General features: G+C 37.2%; 1 protein-coding gene across 1 annotated transcript; it reads left to right on the top strand.

Annotated features, from left to right (window-relative positions):
• Nucleotides 1-578: 578 nt before the first annotated feature.
• On the top strand, nt 579-17,341 carry LOC136881926 (zinc finger protein 391). The gene is made up of 5 exons (XM_068229409.1): nt 579-692; nt 1,593-1,709; nt 6,596-6,673; nt 10,769-10,821; nt 16,179-17,341. The coding sequence occupies exons 1-5, from the start codon at nt 639-641 to the stop codon at nt 17,029-17,031; spliced, it is 1,155 nt and encodes a 384-aa protein (XP_068085510.1). The 5' UTR covers nt 579-638; the 3' UTR covers nt 17,032-17,341.
• Nucleotides 17,342-17,546: the final 205 nt, after the last annotated feature.

The following is a 17,546-nucleotide window of genomic DNA, read 5'->3' as shown; positions in this document are numbered from 1 at the left end:
AAACTGCGTTTCGTGCAGTACTAATATGATAGCTACAAAATGCCCGTCTTTTACGATCTGTTTTGATAGAATACCACAATTGCCTGTTATAAATCTCATTCCGTAGTGACGGTTATTGACTTTATTTGTAAAGTGAGAATACCGCAGTAGTAAGCTAGTGCACTGGTACTGACCAAAATATTGACAGTAATAATGATCGTGTAAGGTCGCTACAATATTGATGCGTACTGTCAGTATTATTGACTCAGTATTACTGTTACAAGTAACTATTCTCATTTTGGTTCCGTATTGAAGTTGACGTATGTCTCAAGTATTATTACAATATTGTAATAATACTTGAGACATACATCAGTATTACTGACCGTGTAGGGTCTGCTTTAGGATTGCAAGGCTTAGGTAATTTTTCATTTCCACACCTTTCAACGTTCCCTCCGTTTCTCTTGTTGATACCTAAATTCTTCAAAGCATCAGACCTCTTCCTTCATCTCCTGTAGAGCTGAGAGGGAATTATAAGATCACAACTGACTAATCAGTTTGAAAATACATTCCTTATGAATTTACCATGCTCTTCTAATTGCAGGACTTGCTGTATGCACACCAAATCGATGTAGAGGGCAGCCACAACAGAACAAGAAGCCATGGATGAGGAACAGGATTCCGGAGTTCATGAAGAACCAACTGATGATTTCTCAGTGAGTTGTATGTGTACTATTTCAAAATCTCTCTGTAATAAGAGTTTATACTCCAGTAGAAGAATCTGAAGAGCGAATAATGACGAGGATGATAATACATTTTATTATTAATGTGGTTTGGGTCAGCAGTCCACAGACTTGTCTGATAAATTTCTCCATGGCACGCTGTCTTGTGCTTACCTTTTTATCAACCTATTTGTGACATTCGTGTCTTTATTGTTCTTACCCCTAAACTTCCTTAAAATAATTTGAACAAGTCCCGGGTGTCACAGGATGTGTCCCATCATTCTGTCTCTTCTTCTGGTTAAATATTGCTAAATTGTGTTTTTATCCACCCATCTGACCTCCAGCATTCTTTTGTGTAACACTACATTTCAAAAACTTCTGTTCTTTTCCTTTCTGCAGTAGTTATTCTCCTTGTATCACTTCCATACAATGAGATGTCCACACCAATATCTCTATAAACATTTTTCTTATATGGATATACATGTCAGGTGAGCAAATTTCTTTTCTTAAGAAAGGCCTTGCTTGACTAGTCTACATTCTGTGTCGTCTTGCTTCTGCCAATGTTAGTTATTCTGCCACCCAAGTAACATGCTTCATCTACCTCCTTTATAACTCATTTCCTAATCCAGTATTTCATGTATCACGTGACTTGTGATTTGACTGCATTGATTACTTTTGTTATAGTTTTGTTTATCGTTATAATTTAATTTTATGACAGGTAACTGTAAAAAGGTTCTAGTGATGTATTTGAAGTACAATGTTGCTACTCTACTTGGAATAAATTGGTTTATTTTGATGTTTATACCCAGTTTCTGTACATATAAAGACAGTTACAATTTTACCTGTGAGAGTTGAAATTCAAAATCCATAATAGATGATACCATATGGTTCCAGATACTGGAAGTTCCTGAAGCCCAGGATTCAAACCTACCAACATCTCTTAATTTGCCCTATATGGATGCAGATGTGAAAATTGAAGAAGTGGAAGTACAAGAAGATAATAACACGAAGGTGAGATGACTCCTTTAACCCTCTTGCACTCAACCTATCTGCAGGTGTCTGCTCAGAGGAGCTCAGATAATGTTTTTGTAATATTGCAACCGAAATATTAAAAAATCAAAACAGCAGTATTGTATAATACTATCTTCATATTGTTCCTTATTGATACAATAGATAGAAATAATGATCCCACCTAATCAATACATATTTATTATGTTTGACTATTTATATATTACAGATTGTGAGACTATTGTATATGAATAATAGAATCTTTTCTGAACGTCCTTAGGCAAAGAATTTCCGTTTGTTTTCCTTGACATCGTAATATCCCAAAAGATTATCGTGTCTGTCAATATGGGGCTGTGAATTCATCGATCTTCATACTGTAATACATATTCAAATGATTGAAGTCAAAACATTAAACTATGAGGATTTCAGGAAAATATACCTGAGACGTATTATTATAACGTGGGAAAAGTTACTAACTTTTGAAAAATAAATATTAGTTTTCAATGCAGAAATAAATATTATGATTCACCAACTATTGAACCTGAAAGAACCAACAATGCCGACTTTAATGGTCGCATTTCTAACTTACCTCTATTTTGGTAACATCGGAAAATTCATGTGTCTACAGCATTATTTGAACTCCGTCGTGTACAAATCAACTGTATTCCATCGCAAGCAGATGTCTGGCTCATAATATTTGTCTTTTAGTTAAAAGCTGCACTGTCACTTCCCACGACCTTCGTTATACTGCCGCACCAAATTCCTTCGACATCTACTGCTGAAGTCCCACCACCAATGAGGCCGACTTTAATCCTTTCGCACTCAGCACGCCGATCTATCGGCGCGAGAGGTTATGACGAGAAAGCTCACGGCGCCGATACATCGGCTCTGCCCTATTTAGGGATTCTGGTCATTTGCGTGGCTGTTAAATCATAACAGTTGATCGTGACGGTACCTTAAAACGTTGAATTTGCATTTTACTTTACAGATATATCCACCAGCCCTGCAAAATATTTTTTATTTTCGACAAATGAAATCTGTTGACCATTAATGTTTATGTTGTGGTTATTTGAAATTGTTATTGTGTGGATCTGTTTTGGTTAGCTTATGAATACAACAATTTGATCTTGCTATGAGTTCAGTTTAGAGTTTATTTCGTTTCTTTGGTATATCGTTTGTTCGCTGTACTTCGCAAACTATAATTTTAATCCTTTTCATAACTTCGGTTGCACGTGCTTGCGTCAACTTTTTTATCGTAATGGCTGGGCTATATTCAAGGCCGAATGCGGCCGAAATCCTTGGATTTTCAGATGATTTAGACAGTAATAATGACCTTCTTTTGCCGAAAGTGATTCCCATTATGAGGGAAATGACACAGTCACAGCTGCTCACCGTGCATCGGACTATGAGGACCTGAGATCTATGACCGTTACATGTACAGTGAATAACTTTGTGCCATGCTTCATGAGTTAATTGCAGCACACACATCATATTGATATCAAATTATTCAGAATTAAATGTTCTTTCTTTCATGTCTAAGAGTAAAGAAGGAAGCCGGAATAATGTCTGATTTTTCTGTCATTGAAAATCATAATTTATTTTTTCAAATTTATTTTCAAAATTTAATTTTTTGTTTTTTTTGTTTTACCAACAACAATACGTCCTAGGTATATTCATTTCTGAAATGCTCATAGTTTCATCTATTAGTGTGATTTATTTTATTTTAATGTGTGTTAAACTGTTTACGTGTTGATTTTTTGTAATTTGGTTTGGAAAATCACAGAAATTAGTTTGAGTGTCTTCGGGCAAACCGCTGAATATAGGCTGAGTGCCAAAGGGTTAATGTATCGCGTTTCTGATTCACCTATGGTTAATCAGAGGAAATTCATATCCTGGCAACATTATATTCACATTGTTACGTACAAATAAACTGCATTTAACAAAAATGAATATGTATAACATCAAATTATGTACAAAATGAGGTTTAATTAACCTACAGAAATGTAGGTATAAAATAGAACTGAGTTATGTATAAACCAGTCTCAACTGTATTGTAGCTCTTTGGCATTGTTATTTCCACACATCTATTTTTTTTTTTTTGCTAGGGGCTTTACGTCGCACCGACACGGATAGGTCTTATGGCGACGATGGGATAGGAAAGGCCTAGGAGTTGGAAGGAAGCGGCCGTGGCCTTAATTAAGGTACAGCCCCAGCATTTGCCTGGTGTGAAAATGGGAAACCACGGAAAACCATCTTCAGGGCTGCCGATAGTGGGATTCGAACCTACTATCTCCCGGATGCAAGCTCACAGCCGCGCGCCTCTACGCGCACGGCCAACTCGCCCGGTCCACACATCTTATCTTTAATTAAATCATTAAAAAAAGAGTCTAACAATCGCCATCTTGGTCTCGCGCTACTTCTCTTACCTTCTATGGCCTCGTTCATTATTCCTGTAGGTAATCTATTCTTCTCCATTCGCCTCACTAAAGCTGGTTTTTATATACATAATTATATATACCTTCATTTAGTGAGTTCATTATTGACTTGGCCTTGATCTTCTCATTCTGAGTTTTCTCCTGCCATTGTTCCCATCTGTTCAGCAACTTTAATGTGTTCTACTTCGAACTTACAAATAAGATACTCTGTGAGTTCACCAAGCCTACTCTCCTCTACAGCAAAATTGATTTTGAAGCAAACCAGTGTAAATATATTTTTGTCTGAGAACTCTTTTCTTTCTTGCAGGATGCTCTTAGTTCTATTCCACTTACTATTCCAGTGTCCTGGGAGAGTACACATCCTAAGTACTTGAAATGAAAGTAACTGACAGTCATTTTTTTTTAATTTCTTCCCAACTGACATAATTTTATTCTTGGAAATATAATTTTTGTATCCCCACTCTGAGGCTTTGTCATTAAGACTAATTCATCGACATAGACCCAAAGTGCTTACTACATTTCCACTCAACTGATACCTATCTGCCATTCTATACCTTTTAGCGAATGATCTTGTAAGCTGTGAACAGTAACGGTAAAAGATTACAGCTCTTTCTAAACCCTGTAACTACTTTGAATTAAGACTTATGTAGTTCCTTTCCACGACATTTACTTTGTTTCATTTATCTTTGCAGTTCCCATTTCATATTAGTTTTTCTTTTATTGTAGACTCCTCTTTCATGTTTGGTGTAACATCACTTTCACAATTTGCCAATGTCAAGTTCTCTTCAGGACTTGGTTACTTCAATCCATATCTATATTCTTCTAGAACACCGTTGTTCACTATCACTTTATGAGAGGTGTTCCCCAGTACAGTGGACCACTTCAGCATGACTTGTTTACTTACCTATATCTTACAAGTTTGTATAATAATCGCACCCACTCAAGGTGACATTGGTTCGACACCTGTATTTCCTCAAGATACTATTTGAACATTTAAGTCTTTAATACATTTTTCATTATTTTATCCATGTCTTGTGACACTGTTGTATTTTACTTTGTATCGTTGTTCGTGCACACTTATTTAGTGCACCCATGACAATGGATGGATTTTTTGGACTAATTTTCAATTTTAATGCAACACAGTGCAGTGCACTTTTTAAATTCAATGAATTTACATGTAGCTGAAGATGTCTCAAAAGAGGTTCGAAACATATCCTACATTTTAACATGACTATGGTGATTTCATGTATATGTATTGAAAGACGACACTAATACATTTGTTATAAAGTGATTAGTCAATGCCACTACGGAATTCAATATGAAGTTATTTTTCTTACACACACAGAACTCATTCTGCCATCAATTCTCACCCTGGCCTGATGGTTATCATCAGGCTTTGGATAATTGTGCATTTGCATATTTGGAGCAGTTTTATCTTAACAGTGCATACACCCTATTTTGGGATTTTTCTCTTTTTGTGGCATAGGCCTATTTCAGAAGTATTTTTCATCTTGAGTAACTATTCAGCTTCTGCAGGAGACTATTGGAAAATTTGATGTATATTTGAGATGAGTGTTAAACTTTGCTGGTTATCCTCAGGTAGTTGGCAGTGTGTTTAAATTTAGCATGCACCTGCAATGTAATTAGCTGGATACTGATTCTTGGAATTTCCTTTACAGCCTGGCTTTTCGTGCACAATTAACATCTTTTCCCTTCATACACTGTCATATATTATCCGTGAAACTTAGTGATACTTGGTTTTACGGGGGAGAGGAGTAAGGAGGGAGCTACCCCTCTTCCGGTAATACTGCCAACTAAATGGAAATGAAATCTGAATCGAATCGCTAGTAATTTTCTAAACCTTTGTTATCTTAAACCAACAACTGTATCACACATTATGTAAGATTGTATAACATTTCTTGATGCGAATCTTGTCCCTAGCATGAATTCTATATTTTGGCTTTGCTGTCTGGACAACAACAGTACTAGTATGTTAAGTGTTTGCCAGATGTCTCACAGTGATTCATAGTTTGTGTGTCAAAGGTTGCCAAATCGAATCTCGAAGATAACTGAGGTCTACCAATTCAGCACTAGGGAACCGAAGTATCACTAAAAGTTTTGTGGATAGTACCTCTTTTTCTGGATCTACAAAACATAAGCATAACTTAACTGTTTATTCGTCTTGTAGCATATTTCAGCTACTTGGTGCTTAATGGAAATCTAGTCCTGATTTCATTAGACTATTAGGAATAAACACAATGGCAGCCAGTGTGGGAAGAGAGAGCTCCAGCAATGACAGGCAAAGATAAACATGAAAAAGCAAAAGGACAACCTCCACAGTAAATGAAGACATGTTCATTATTTTGGACACTTCCCAAAAGATTCAACTGCTATTGGCTTGGGAAAGTGCATGTATTTTTTATGATAATTAAGAATTTTCTCTCCTCCTTCCAGGGATCTCTCTCCGAGGTGGAAAGTATTGCTGAAGTTGAAGTTAAGATTGAACCGGAAGTCTGTGATTTCATTCTTGAGGTAAGACAACTATTTTGTTGTTGTTTGAGTCATCAGTCCATAGACTGGTTTGATGCAGCTCTCCATGCCACCCTATCCCGTGCTAACCTTTTCGTTTCTACATAACTATTGCATCCTACATCTGCTCTAATCTTCTTGTCACATTCATTCCTTGGTCTACCCCTACCGTTCTTACCACCTACACTTTCTTCAAAAACCAAATGAACAAATTCTGTGTGTCTTAGGATGTGTCCTATCATTCTATCCATTTTCTCATCCTTTCACGAGTTCGATTCAGTATCTCTTCATTCGTGATTCGATCTATCCATCTCACCTTCAGCATTCTTCTGTAACACCACATTTCGAAAGCTTGCTAGTTATCATCCATGTTTCACTTCCATACAATGCCATGCTCCAGATGAAAGTCTTCGGAAACATTTTTCTAATTCCTCTATTGTTTCAAGTAAGCAAATTTACGTATTAAAATTTTGCGGGCAAGAGATACTAAAATAATGGTGTGGTAGTTTTGACACTTGTCAACACCGGTTTTCTTAGAATGGGTATAACAACACTTTGGCGAAAATCGCATGGCACTTCTCCTGTCTCATACATCTTACCCAGTAGATGGAATAACCTTGACATGCTGGTTTCTTCTAAAGCAGTCAGTAATTCATAGGGAATGTCATCAATTCCAGGTTCCTTGTTCCTATTTAGGTCTCTCACAACACTGTCAAACTCTGACCTCAAAATTGGGCCTCCCATTTCATCAGCATCTACAGCCTCTTCTTGTTCTAGAACCAAATCACCTACGTCTTTACCTTGATACAATTGTTGCATATGTTCTTGCCATCTTTCTGCTTTGTCTTCTTTCCCTAGAAGTGGCTCTCCATCTGAGCTCTTAATATTCATACCCCTTGTCAATTCAAAGCGTTTGATACTCAAAAATCGGACTTTGAATTATGTGATTTTGAATTAATCATCAATTGATGATGGTGTGCCGCTCCCGTCTTCACCAGTTAATGCAAGGTGGGGAATGTGGCTCAAAGTTGCTGTTTATTATGCTGATTATTTTGAGGTAGTAAAAAAATTAATTTAATCATGTAACAAGCAAGAAGACACTGTTGAACATTTCATCTTTTAATGCACTTCTCATTATTTTACGTGTGGCTTGTGACAGTGTTATATTTTACAGTGGCATTTTTGTTCACACATACTTATTTAGTGCATCTAAGACAATGCATGGATTTTTTGACTAATTTTTAATTTCAATGCAATGCAGTGCACAAGGAATAAAACAGCTGCATGATGCAGTACAAACAACCCTATTTTCTCAGTGTGATTGCTAACACATAGATGCAATAAAAATATTAGTTTAATCACTGTTGTAAATCACTTGTATGTGTACAAGTGTCATCATAACTCAGACTGACAAATGGGTGAAATTTGTAACGTTTTTGTGAGATCAAAATCAGATCAACGTAAAAACTTCTGCATAAGGGCATTTACAATAATTGTGTTAAGTGGTTGAACTTCCTGCAGATATATTTTCTGTGAACCGTTTTCATAAAATAATAAAACTTATGCTTGGAGAAAACATGGATAATTCAATGTACATAGAAATGTACTCACCAGCAATGTTAGCATCAATCAAATTACCAAAGTTGAAATCTTGGTTTTGGATCTGGTCTAACCAAAGAAGAAACTTTCTGTTTTAGCAGGCCATTTTTCTTCCTAAACAAATTATTTGCCTGTCATTCAGGTGTATTTTGATGCCCTATGAATGCAAGGAAAATACTTATGGTTTTGAAACACTGCAATTTTCAAAATTTATGATCACTAGTGGAGTTCATTTTCGCTTCCATTGGAATTGCACCACATTACGACACTATTCCTATCTTTATATTATTTCCCACCGTGACATTTATCCCCTCTCAAAATGAAAGACCTTCTAGGTTCTACATTGAAGAATAATGCAGTTTTGTCCATGCTGAAAACTTCCTTCTCTGTATACGAGTTTATGATATGCACTCCAATTTCTCGCCATCGTTCGGCATCTGCTATATAGTAGATTCTACTTGTCCTCATACAGCTTGCCACATTGTATTATGCACCTCCTTAAGTCTCTGAAGCCATTCATTCAAGCAATGAAATTCTAGCCCTGCTATCCTAGCATAGCTTGTGCTTCACTATTCCCCTGTTGTTTTGAATATGTCAGAAGTGAGCAGAGTGGAATGTTATATTCCTTTGTGAATTCTGTTTTGCTCTTTTGTCCCTTATCTAGTTCACTTATAATTTTTAGTTTTTCACTGTGTACCTTGGAAGAATACTGTCTTTTGGCTGCTTTTAAACACAATGTTATACCATAAAAAGCAAAAAATGAAAAAGCCAACACGGAACTTCTTTTAAAGATCGAACAAAACAACAAATCTACGCTCACTTGCTTGTCATGACTTTAATTTCTTAATGTGCCATATAGAATAAGCATGCTCGTACTTCACTCACAGATCACTTTTACTCCCACTATGGAAACGGTCTGCACTGATTAAAAACATCATACAGACTGAAGTGGCCGATTACAGAAGCAAAGAAAATTAAACCCTCGCTTGTGGCACTGAAAGTCAAACAATTTACGTCAATAATAAAAGAAGAGAAGAGTCATGATTGTGGTGATGATAGTAGTTTATTGATAATTTCATATTTGCATCCTGGGGACTTAAAAGAGTACTTCAAATTAGATGTTATTTTGAATGAACCAGGTTTTACTGTACTGGTATATTTCATTTATTAAATATGTTCAAAATTCTGTTGAAATACTCCATCATGAATATTGCTTTTGTGTTCTCAGACTTTCCACTACATTTTGGAAACAAACCATCCTCAGTGTACTGTGATCTTTCTAATTTATATATGTAAGTTTGTGAGCTGTAAAGCTGAAGTTTAATAATCATTATTATAATGAGCAGTGGGTCAGCCCTGTGGTTAGAGGTTGCGAGGCTGCAGTCTTACGGGAATGTCCCGGGTTCTATTCCCAGCCAGGCTAGGGATTTTTAACTTGATCTGAGGGCTAATTTGACGTCCCCTCATCCTACTTGAGATAGTGGTCCTGGTCTAAAAATCCAGGAACAAAAGTGAAGAGAATTGTTTGTGCAACAATCTGCCACCTCGTTTCTGGCCTTTGGGTTAAGCAGTGATCGCTTGGTAGGCCAAGCCCCATCAGGGCTGTAGTGCTGTGGTTTAAAAAAAGAAGTAGGTGAAAGGAAACAAGAGGCAAGATATACTCTTATTTAAAAAATTAAGATCCCAAAAGGGAACCATCCCACATGTAGACCACATATCCTCAACGACGATGTTCTCTGCCTAGACAGGAAATTGTGTTAAGTCTTAACCCGAGAAAAGCAGCCTGCCTGCTATTTCGATCACATCTTCTGATGTGACCAATACAGGCTGGCCTGACAACTAACAAATTAGTGTAGCTCTGGACTCCAGCGTAGTGGCACGTCGTGTGATTCATCTCTGTTGGTTTTACATGAGCGAATGTATGAGAAGAAGTGAGAAGAATTTCATTGTTTTGTAAAGTGTCACGAGATATAGACAATGAATAGCTTCAAAATTATCCAAAATGTATTTGAGATAATAAAACAGCTTTAATCTCTAATGTCGAGAGTCAAAAGACTTGTTAGAAGCGTCTCAAATTAAAGCAGCCGAGCATCGTGAGCCCCGCCTAAGTACATTTCTGCCTCAGAGGGGGAAAATGATTTGGAACTTCACTGTAACGTGTTAAGATGTGTAATTAAGAAATAAAACTTCAAACCCATACTGACCAGGCACTTATTTTTGAATATCCCTACCACACGGTACATACATCAAAACTTGTGATTGTGACCGCTACAACAGCCTCGTTAGAATTTGTTTCCCTCATGGTTCTCCATTTTCACACGAGGCAAATACTGGGGCTGTACCTTAATTAAGGCCATGGCCACCACCACTGCGTCCTTTTGTTGCCAAAAACCTTGGATATGTTAGTGCGACATTAATCCACTAGCAGAAATGAATTTTTCCTGGACTTGCTGTGTATTAGAATTGAACCCTGAAATGTAGTTCTGTCTTTTGTTGCAGGAAGAGACAACTGCTGATGGATCATGCAGCAACCCCACCCCTGCTACTAATGAGTAAGTGAAAACCTTTATTTTAGGATTGAATTTTTAACTTTTCTTCTATATTTGAAACTGAAAACAGAGATTGTTCATCAGAGACTTATGGACAAGAATTTTTTTTTTTTTTTTTTTTTTTTTGCTAGGGGCTTAACGTAACAAGAAGTTGCATGTCCTGTAATAATTTAGAGGTGTGATGGAACAGTGAACTGGAAGGGATGAATTACACAGTGTGTCAAGTTGTATTACTGTTTACAATTTGTGTTTTTGGAAGTTGAACACAGTGGAAAGCTTCTAAAGTGTTGCCAAAATTAAGTTTGCGAGCAGTTCTTCATATTTTTAACATTTGAATATGTTCCCAGTTTTCTTCATATCCCATTTCCAGATTTCCCCTGGTTTGTGTGATGTATCAGTGCTCTCCATCTCTGTCTGACTTTTCTCAGTTCTCTTCTAGATCGTCTGTATTTCTGCAATGGTCTGCAGTACTCTGTACAACTGAGGCTTTCCTTGTTCTCTGGGCTTGTTTCTAAGTCTTTTTCCTTCTATCTTCTCAATGAAAATTCTTCTTGGTAGTCACTCTTTCGAGTGGCCAGACCATATCAGTTTGTTTACATCTATATTATTTTTAATCCTTATTATTGGAAGCATTCCTGTCTTCTTCATTTTGAATTCTCTCCCTTGGTTTTATCCATCATGCTTCAGAGAAACCTTATTTCTGCAGGCTTGAATTGCTCTTCTGTAAATAAATGTCCATGTTCTTGCAGTGTATGCCAGGATTGGAGCATTGTGTACAATATCTCTTTGCATTTCATATTTTTTGAACATCAGATATACATTTGTACTTGGTTGTGCTATGATTACCATTGCTGTTGCTTTGAGGCAACGGAAGGATGGTTTAACCATTGGAAGAAACGAGAAAATATAGTGTACAAACGAACGCATGGTGAGCAGAGGAACGCTTATTCTGTCACTCCTGAGAGGTGGATAGAAGGGGAGTGGCCTAAAATTGCTTCTGAATTCCCTCCAGAGTGTGTGTATAATGCTGATGAAACTGCACTGTGTTATTGCACTTTGCCTGAACTTTAAATTTAAAAAGATGTGTGTAGGTTTGCAAATAGAAGAAGAAAAAAAAATCTTATGGCAACATTTTCATGTTTTGTTGATGTAATAAATCAAGAGAAGATGGAATGCATTACAAATTCAGCAACTGCTTTCAAATATCAAAACAATTCGATCATCACATTCAATATTTTCTCGAGAACAAACAGGTGGCTTTAAGATCAAAACACTCTGTTTCAAGCATACTCTACTTTCTTCCTTTTGCTATTGGTTTTATGGTATAGATTTCGATTCCTGTAGGGAATTTGAAATATTTGTCCTGAATGAGTAAATTCATAATTCCAAATTAATTGGTCTGTTATTGGAAATGATAAATTTTCCAGCTAAACACCGGATATACAGTGGATTACATGTGATAAATACAGTGGTTGCCGTTTATTGTAATCATGGATAATGTTATCAGCCATATTATATAATCACTTTTATGAAGTCCCGTACGGACAGATACTGAGACATTGAAAATATTCGGTTTGTGTTATCACATTTGTTTCCAAGGATTTTGTTCTCAAGTATGCGAGTAGAATGCATACAAAGAAAACACTCCCAACCTTTAAAATCCCGTTTTTACACTGTGCCTGTCTTCAAGGCCACTTTCACGTCTCATCTTTTCTAGCAAGTGTACGGTAAAAAACCGGTAAGCGCACGTGGTAACCCTCCCGCATATACTTTCTCCTTTGTTTCTTCCCTTACAGTAGTTTTGCCAAGGACCACTCACTCGAGTTGTACTAAAGGTTTCGCACTGTGAAGTTCTTAGCGTTGTAGTGCAGTTATGGCTAGTACGAAAAGCCATCATAAAAACTTAACCATTAAAGAGAAACTTTCAATTATAGAACATTATGACAAATTGCCTATGATGAGTCAATGCAATGCTGCTGTGAATTTAGGAATTTCACAACCTCTTCTATGCAAACTATTCAAAAATCGAGGCAATATTCTTAAGGTAGCAAAAGAAAACAAAAACTTCAACTGTAAGCAAAATCGTAGTGGAAAAGGGGGTCAAATTAAATTGGCTCTAAAAATTTTATTCTCAAATGTTTGTGAGAAAGATGCTCCTGTTGACGGTCCTCTGATGCGGCATATACAAGAACTCAGGAGACACGTTTGTTTAACTGAAACTCAACCATATGTTGCCCTAAAGAGATCTGCTTTAATCTGGGAGAATAAAACAGAACATCAAAATTGACATACTGGGAGCCTAGATGATGGTAAATCAAAATGTTTACACATGGTAGCTGAGGCCATGCAATGATGATGACGATGATTAATCATGAAATTATGGATATGAAGTCGATGTGCATTTGTCATATCATCAGCCTTGGAGGTTGGGATCCTCAAATAGCATCAGAGAAATGAGGAAACTGCAAAAATGGATGGCAGCACCATATTGAGCTGCACTGGGCATGACTGACCCTGTGAGTAATACCCTTCATAACATCTGGACGCAGAAGTCATGGTCTGAGCACCAACCATACTGTCACTCTTCAGCAGAAGCTAAATTTTACTATTGCCTGTATGAAGATAGGTGCAGAAATACTGCATCTATCAATAAGTTAGAAATTATTGCCCAGCGAATGATAGAAGGCAGAGGAAATAAGACTTATGCAACTACTTACTTATACGAGTGGCGGGCCCGCACACGCATACAAGTACACAAGTGGCCCGCATTAATAATGGTAATAGAGCACACAAATTGTGCATTTCTCAAGTAATAATGTTATTAGAAGAGTTATGTATATATAAAACAGAGTCCTGTAAATATGTAAACGACATGATGAATGAATAAATACTACTACTACTACTACTACTAATTGATTAAAGAGAATTATTGGATGATAGAGAAGTTCACTCGGTATTCGTATAGAACTCTATTGCAGATTTTGTTAGTTTTTTATACTTCACAACATGGTAGCATTCGCAGAGATAACACAGAATTCACACTCGTACTTGTCGCCTGTATGGTGGAAGGATTTTAACTTGCAAGCCCTTTGGTGGTATCCGTGTACTACCATTGAGGTGACGAAGTGTCGCAGTTCCTGATTTGTGTCCGTCCATGACTTGTCCACCATAGCCTCTGTAGAGTGGAATTCTGTCCAGATCTCGGTTTTCTTCGCTTCTCTTTCCTGCAGTAGTCTCAACTATCTGTAGAGGATAAATGTAGTTTAAGTCTCAGTGTCTCAATTAGGAAAGGTTCTCTGGTGAGTTTGTGTACTAATCTTGATCTTGTATATCACCAAATGCCAAGGGTTGTCACATTGTGTGACATGAGACCAACAAGGTCGTACCATTTTAGACAACAGCCTTTTGATGAACGATGCACACTTATTCCCTTTATTGACGGTCTCACTACACTGCGCAACACATTGTTTCATTTTTTAAAAAGGATTAGCAAGTTTTATATCACATTATATTGATACTGAATGGTCGTGCTAAACAGAGTTCCAAAATCAGAATAATGGGCCCTGAACTGAAACGAAACTATGTTTAGAAGAAGATCCAGGACGATTTGTTCTGGCGTGTGCAACAGCAGAAATAATCTACGGGGAACAGTGGTATTTTCTACAAGTAAACTTCATACACATCCTTTTAAAATGGGGGACAATAGTTGACACGGGATATCATGTTGATTTGCCTAAAGGCACTTCTCCTTTACGGAGAAAGTGAAAATAAATAATAGCAGTGATAGAATTAACTTTACTGACTTTTAATACTCAAACCTTTACTAGGATTTTATTTCTTTTAATTCAATGCAGCTTCATTGTAACGGAACAGTCAAACAAAAACTAGAGACAGAACTCCGAAAACCTACGTCTCGAAATCTTAACGTAGATATCCTTAAGCAAAATAAAAACAGGATCATCGACTTAAATAAAAGACAAAAAAGAAAAATGTGGATTCAGAGGGTCTCGGAACTGAGGACTTTATTAAATCCGCAACCACAAGAATAACAAATAGAAGATCGCAAAATTGGTTTAACAAAGCCTGTTACTTGGAAAGCAAGCAAGTCCTGCATGCTCTTCAGATAGCAAAAACAAGTAACAATACGGAAGATAAAGCAAACTATAGTCAATTCGGAAGAAAATATAAAGACACCTTAAAGATGGCACAGAAGGAGTACATCAAACTTGAGCATAAAAACTAGAAAATCACAAATAGGTTTTAAAATAGACACAAGTACCTGGGAGTTCACTTAAACGAGATACTGAATCAGCAAAATTCCTCATCAGCATATTCGTTGAAACTTACTTTTCTCACAAGAGTGGGTACACAGAAGGAGGGAGGAGATGTGAACTGAGGAGCTGGCATGCATAGTAATTCTGTTTCCATCACAATTTAATTCATTAAATCTTTGTCTGGAGAAATTTGGAGAAAAAGAGGATGGGTCAGTTTTGTGTCTCACATCAATTTTTATTCCGGAATTACCTGGAAATATAGGTATTGTTGAAAAATGTCACTGCCTGTCTATGCAGCCAATGTATAAAGCATTATGGATGTAGTCACAATATTTTCACTTTCACAATTGCTAGCATGGGGATCACTTTCTATCCCTACAGTACGATACCATGCAGTAGAGCTCATCTAATTCTGGAATCATAATTTTATTGCAAAATTTCATCATCTGCGCAAAGGTTAGTGCAGAGGGCAGTTTTATTCATTTAGAATATTACTTTAATTCTGTGCTGTAAATCATCATCATCTTCTACCTTTATCCTCGCAGACCATCACGGAGTAAAGGTTCCTATTTTGTGTTGCTCAAATCACAATTGCCACATCGTGGATGACAAATCACTGTCAGAAGTACCTCAACCTCTTATAATCTTCTCTTGCTCACCTCTACATGATTTCCTGGAACAACGAAGTATGTACTCATTGGTGATGTAGTCTGTCCATGAACATTCAACATTCTGCAGTACGTCCACATTTCAGTGACGAACGGTTGGTTCATTGGCAAAGCCTTTAATGCCCATCCTTCACTGTAAAGCAGCACCAGTGAGTTTCCAGTCGGAGGTCACGATTGCACATAAGATGTTTTGCTCTCAGAAACACACTTTTGGCAGTGCCAATTCTGGTTTTGATTTCCACATCCAGATCCCATTCTTGCTTTAGTCAACATCTTTCAGACTTGGAATGTGACAACAGTTTTTTTGATTACTGTGAATTCTGTTTCCTGAATGTTTATTTTAAGGCTATAATTATGGAGTTTTCTACTTCACCCTTTTGTTGATTAGAATCTGTTTTTATTTTCTTTATTTTTCCAGAACAAGGAAATTAAATTCATCTGGAAAAAGACTGCCTGAGAAGATTGACACCACAGAAGAGCCATCAGAGGTATTTAAATGCGAGTACTGCCCGAAGACGTTCACGAAGAAAGGTCCACTAACAATCCACATAAGGGTACATACAGGAGAACGCAAGTACGAATGTTTTGTCTGTGGAAAGAAGTTCACGCAGAGTGGGAATTTAAGGACTCATACCCGCATACATACAGGCGAGAAGCTTTTCGAATGTCCAGTATGTGGAAAGCAGTTTGCCCAATTGGCAAATGTTTCAACACACATGCTGGTACACTCAGGCGAGCGTTTGTTCGAGTGTGTGACGTGTAAACTTAAGTTTTCCTATCGTGCTAGTTTTAAGAGACATATGATGAAACACAATGATTATAAACTACCAGAATGTCATATATGTACCAAGAAGTTTCTTGATGAACGCGTTTTGCAGAGACATTTGAATATTCATTCTGGAAAAGTTGGTTTTGAATGTTATATATGTAAGGAATCTTTCCCAGATATTGATAGTTTAAAGGAGCATAAAATAGTCCACAAAACAGCAAGCCAGCCCGAGTGTGTTGTGTGCGGTAAGAGGATGAAGAGTCAGAGCAAACTGAACATTCATCTGCGTGTACACACAGGCGAGAGAAGTCACGAATGTCCAGTGTGCGGAAAGTTATTCAAGAGACAAGATGCGGTCACCCGACATGTATTGGTACACACTGGTGAGAAGTCTTATGAATGCGACACCTGTAAAAAATGGTTCAACGATCGTGGAAATCTTCTGAAGCATTTACGAGTTCACGAGCCACGTTACATTGGACACGAAATGTCAGATGACTGATGTTTGTTGGTACGTTATATCTTGATTTACATTATTTGTGAGGGTCACAAACCATGCACTTCAAATTTTGTCGTTAACGAGTTACTAACAAATGACAAAGAAGTTAATGTTGAAACTTTGTTGTGCAAAGCCAATCAAACTTAATTAAAAGAAGTGGAATCTCGATTCGCCGTGTCTGGAGGGACCACGGAGAAAATACGTACAACACAGGAAAACGGAAAATCTGGGAACGAATGAACCATTAATCATTTGGCTGAACATCACAAATATGAAATATGTATAATTATAATCTTACAAATACTCCTAAACCAAACCACAGCCCCTATGGGCCTTTGCCTGCCAAGCGACTGCTGCTCAGCCCGAAGGCCTGCAGATTACGAGGTGAAGCATGGTCAGTGTGACAAATCCTCTCGGACGTTATTTCTCACTCTCTAGACCGCGGTCACCATCTCACCATTTGATAGCTCCTGAATTAAAGGTAATCGTAGAATGAGTGAACTTGGAACCAGCCCTCA

Source organism: Anabrus simplex, chromosome 10 (assembly GCF_040414725.1).
Source record: "Anabrus simplex isolate iqAnaSimp1 chromosome 10, ASM4041472v1, whole genome shotgun sequence".
In the NCBI taxonomy this organism is placed as follows: domain Eukaryota; kingdom Metazoa; phylum Arthropoda; class Insecta; order Orthoptera; family Tettigoniidae; genus Anabrus; species Anabrus simplex.
This window is presented reverse-complemented; position numbering and strand designations above follow the sequence as displayed.

Excerpts from the sequence above, each read along its gene's own strand:
- LOC136881926 (XM_068229409.1), top strand. The coding sequence starts at position 639 with ATGGATGAGGAACAGGATTCCGGAGTTCATGAAGAACCAACTGATGAT. Across the intron at positions 6,674-10,768 it reads TCTGTGATTTCATTCTTGAG|GAAGAGACAACTGCTGATGG; the intron begins GTAAGACAACTA and ends CTTTTGTTGCAG. Across the intron at positions 10,822-16,178 it reads CCCACCCCTGCTACTAATGA|AACAAGGAAATTAAATTCAT; the intron begins GTAAGTGAAAAC and ends TTATTTTTCCAG.